Source organism: Aulonocara sp. 'chitande type north' Nkhata Bay, linkage group LG20 (assembly GCF_057382095.1).
Source record: "Aulonocara sp. 'chitande type north' Nkhata Bay isolate Kocher_YH1m ecotype deep benthic linkage group LG20, A_spYH_male_GT1.1, whole genome shotgun sequence".
Lineage (NCBI taxonomy): Eukaryota > Metazoa > Chordata > Actinopteri > Cichliformes > Cichlidae > Aulonocara > Aulonocara sp. 'chitande type north' Nkhata Bay.
In genome coordinates, this window is record NC_141363.1 from 27262879 (window position 1) to 27266677 (window position 3799).

Below are 3799 nucleotides of genomic sequence, written 5' to 3' on the forward strand. Positions count from 1 at the left end.
TCTACTCCATGGCTTTTCGACTTTTTTTTTCTCAATTCACACTGCAAAGCACGAACGGATGCTAGCTTAACCAACAGTGTTTAACCTTTTCTTCCCCTTCCTCCTCTGTGCTCGTAACCTGTTTATCCATTTGTCTGTCTGACCTGCATTTTAACCTACCCTTTGACCCCTCTGTTTCATGATTAATGCTGAGACCCCCTTGACAATGTTACTATGTATTAACTGGTTGAAGCCTTTCCTTCCCTTGTTGTTTTCCACCTTGCTTAAACAAGGCCAGAATTGTCCAACCAGCTGTTTGTGTCCAGACCACCACACTGTGAACTGCTCTGGCCAAGGTCTAACTGGAGTACCAGATTCCATTCCTCTGGACGTTCGCCGTCTCCTACTATCCAACAACTGGATTCCATGGATCCCTTCTGACTTCCTGGTCCTTTACACAGATCTGGTGTATTTGGACCTAAGGAATAACTCCCTTTCCCAGCTGGAGCCAGGGACCTTGAGCACTTCTTCAAGATTAGTCTTCTTGGACTTGGGAAACAATAACCTGACTGAAATCCCCTCAGGAACATTTGGGGAATCAAGGAGTCTGATTAAACTACGACTAGGGGACAATCCCTATCTAACTATGGTAAGCAGAGATGTTTTTACAGGGTTGACGTCTTTGAGGGAATTGGAGCTGGAGAGGAATGGTCTCACAGGGCTGGATGTCAGGGTCCTGGAACTTTTGCCCTCCCTTAACATGGTGCGTTTGGAGGGCAACCCCTGGCTTTGCAACTGCCACTTTGCCAAATTGTTTGTATGGCTGACAAATAATCAGCATAAGCTCCCAACAGGTAAGATGTTAGCTAAGTGTGAATGAGCATCTGAGAAATGTAATTATTTCCATGAATTATATTTTAATGATTATAAGACACACACATACATACTACCAATTCCTACTTCCTCAAGCACCTACTGATATCCAGTACAGTAATCAATATGAGTCAGCTATTCCTACGTGGCAGCAGAAAGCGTAACAAAAACACAACTGTTACTGTTGTTGTTCTAACATCTGAAATATGAGTGAGTTTTCTGTTTTATCTTTTCTTCCTCCCTGTCACACTCTTTTTTTTTTAGATTTTTCAGTAATTGATAATGATGATAATAATGAATGTTGTCTTTATTTTCTCTTGCTACGTTGACATTATTATCACAACTGTAACTTCAGCTGTAATATACACAACTTGCCAAGATCTATTTTTAATTGTTGCTTTGTTCCCTTATTTCTTTTCTTTTGAATTTAACTTAGAAAAGTGCTAGCTTTTTGCTTTAGTGATTTGACATTCTTTGTATTCCAAATTTGCCCTGTGTCCCCAGCAGGGTGCCCCTCTTAATTTGCTAGAAACAAGTGGCGGAGGTCCTGTCTCCTCTTATCTTGACCCTTGAAACCTCTGCCCTGAACTACTGTCTGTGCACTTCTTGCTTCTTTTGATGCACTAGGCTAGAAAATCACTAGGTTTTACTAGTGTGTAAAGGGAAAGAACCTAAAACATGAGTTTACATGTTAGGTCATCATGTCTTTCTTCTCTTGATGCATCACACTAGTCCAGTACTTTCACATTAACATACCATCATGTGAAAATAAAACACACACTTGCTACTTACATCAGAATTAAAACATTAGAAGCAGCCAGATTCTATGCCCCTCTATGAAAAGCTGAAGTTTTGGGATTTTGTTGGTCTGGTGTTAACACAATATCACATTCATCACAGGAGTTGCACCTGAATAAACCACAAGACTTCTAAAACACTAAATCTATCTTGGACAGATGAGACCAAAGTAAAAACATTTGGCCAAATGATGACTGATTGCCAAATGAGGACAAAATTAAACACGCATATCAGCACAGATATCATGTGTTGTGGAATGAAAACCCAAGTGCAGACACTGAGGCACGGTACTTATTGAAAGGGTTTTTTCAGGTGTAATAGAAGTCCACAGAAAGGCAGGATAAAGTGAAGTATATAAATATAAATGGAAGACAAGCTGGAGATGATAACAGGAACTCAGTGGAAGGATAACAGCTGTCACATCAAAGAGAATAAATTGATTAGAGGCATTAGGAAAAATTGGGCGAAGAAACAGCTGCAGTGAAGCAAAGAAAACAAGATAGATGAACAAAAACTATCAAAGCAGAAGCGACAAACAACCACCAAAATAAAACAGGAAGTAACTTAACAAACGTAGGACTTAACAAACATCAAAGACAAAAGGAACCCAAGGTTATCTGTAACTGAGAACTGAGGGCATGAAACACAAAAAACAATAAGGAGTCTATAAAAAGCACTAGAAGATAGAACTCATAAGCACAAGAAAAAGAATAAAGCAAGAAAATAAACCCAGATAGCATCATATTCTGGGATGGATCTGCCCTCAGGTCAGCAGATCCGCCCCACTTTCTGGCATCTGGACAGGATCCAGTCCACCTACGGAGAGGGTACACCTGCGTGCCTGCTATTCTCTTTTTTCTTTTTTCCTTAAGCAGTGGATTGGGCAGCAGCACTTCTCTAAAGAGGTAAGTACTGTACACTTTTGTGTCAAATATACTTCATTCATGAAGTTACCATTTCAGTGAACATATATTAAGAGGTTAAACGTTTAAAAAGCCCCTGAGTGGTTTATTTTGGTGTGGCAGTTGCGGTGATAAAGTTATCTGTCCCGCTAGCTGTTACTCCAGGGCTGAACACGTGAAGGAATTTCCCCCCCCGATTCCAGTAGAAACTGCCGGTAAAGTTAAGCTAACTCTGCCTTTTCTGTTCTCCACATCTGAGCACATCCATTACATTAAAGTGAGTATCATAAGTTGAATTGTTATCTCAGAGTTTGAGCCACCATTTTGGGCGACAGTTGATAATTTGTTGGCCATAAAATTATCCTGATTGAGCTGTTAACAGTTCCTTTTCAAACATAGCCATGCATTTACAGGCAGCTTCTACCATTCTTAAGAAAAGGTCAAAATACTCCAGAAAATTCTGAATTGGCCCTTTTTCCTTTCTGATTTATCAGCACATTAAAGGGCAACAATAAGAAATCTGTAACAGCAGCGTCATCCTCTGAATGTTTCATCACACTGTGAGATATGTTCTTATCTTTCAAGACCAATTTGATGGAGTTATGATCATGACACTGCATTATTTATTTATTTTGTCTTTAATTCACCAACTCATATTTACCTCAACTTGAGTTCATGCATGATCCAGTTTTTGGTTTCTTTTTATCGAATCCCCCTCTCGGTCCCTACACATATCTCCTGTTAAATAATATTAAAAACAGTTAACTAATCAGGGACGATCTTGATCTTGATCTGAAAATAAGCCCTAGACCATATAAATGTCACCACTTTCTTTCAGACTAAGAATAATACAGAATAATATATTTATTAATGATATTATACATCTGTGCTGATCTGTGTTGATCTTATTCAGGGCCTGTTTCATCTTTGCACACTGCCTCGGGAAAATAAGGTAAATACAGTTTAAACTTTGCATCAGTCACGTGTGTTTTTTTAATGTTTTGTGAACATCTGGAATCACTGGAATCCACTACAACAGCACCAGTCTCAGTTATTCGGAGTGGGGGGGAGGGGGGTTCTTTGCTTTTAGCACTGAGTCTGTTTTTGCATCGGTAAAATATAAATTATGAGCTAACTATGAAGTGTTAACACTCTGTGTTAAAGTCATGTGCACATGCAGAGTCAGAAGGAAAAAGGATGATGAAAATCTATAATAATCTTCTTACGGTTAGAGCAATGAATCTGAG

At 39.2% G+C, this 3799-nt stretch overlaps 1 protein-coding gene across 2 annotated transcripts; it reads left to right on the forward strand.

Annotated features, from left to right (window-relative positions):
- On the forward strand, positions 1 to 3504 carry LOC147305804 (leucine-rich repeat-containing protein 38-like). 2 transcript variants are annotated; one of them, XM_086276512.1, is made up of 3 exons: positions 1 to 833; positions 2418 to 2555; positions 3466 to 3504. In XM_086276512.1, the coding sequence occupies exons 1-2, from the start codon at positions 179 to 181 to the stop codon at positions 2519 to 2521; spliced, it is 759 nt and encodes a 252-aa protein (XP_086132638.1). In that variant the 5' UTR covers positions 1 to 178; the 3' UTR covers positions 2522 to 2555; positions 3466 to 3504. The 2 variants fall into 2 exon arrangements, with proteins under 2 accessions (XP_086132638.1, XP_086132637.1); XM_086276511.1 differs by lacking the exon at positions 3466 to 3504 and having other exon boundaries at positions 2418 to 2660.
- Positions 3505 to 3799: the final 295 nt, after the last annotated feature.

What these genes read in the sequence shown, in the direction of transcription:
- LOC147305804 (XM_086276512.1), top strand. Translation starts at nt 179, where the DNA reads ATGATTAATGCTGAGACCCCCTTGACAATGTTACTATGTATTAACTGG. An exon ending in TCAGCATAAGCTCCCAACAG is followed by an intron (nt 834 to 2,417) that starts GTAAGATGTTAG and finishes ATCTGCCCTCAG; the next exon opens with GTCAGCAGATCCGCCCCACT.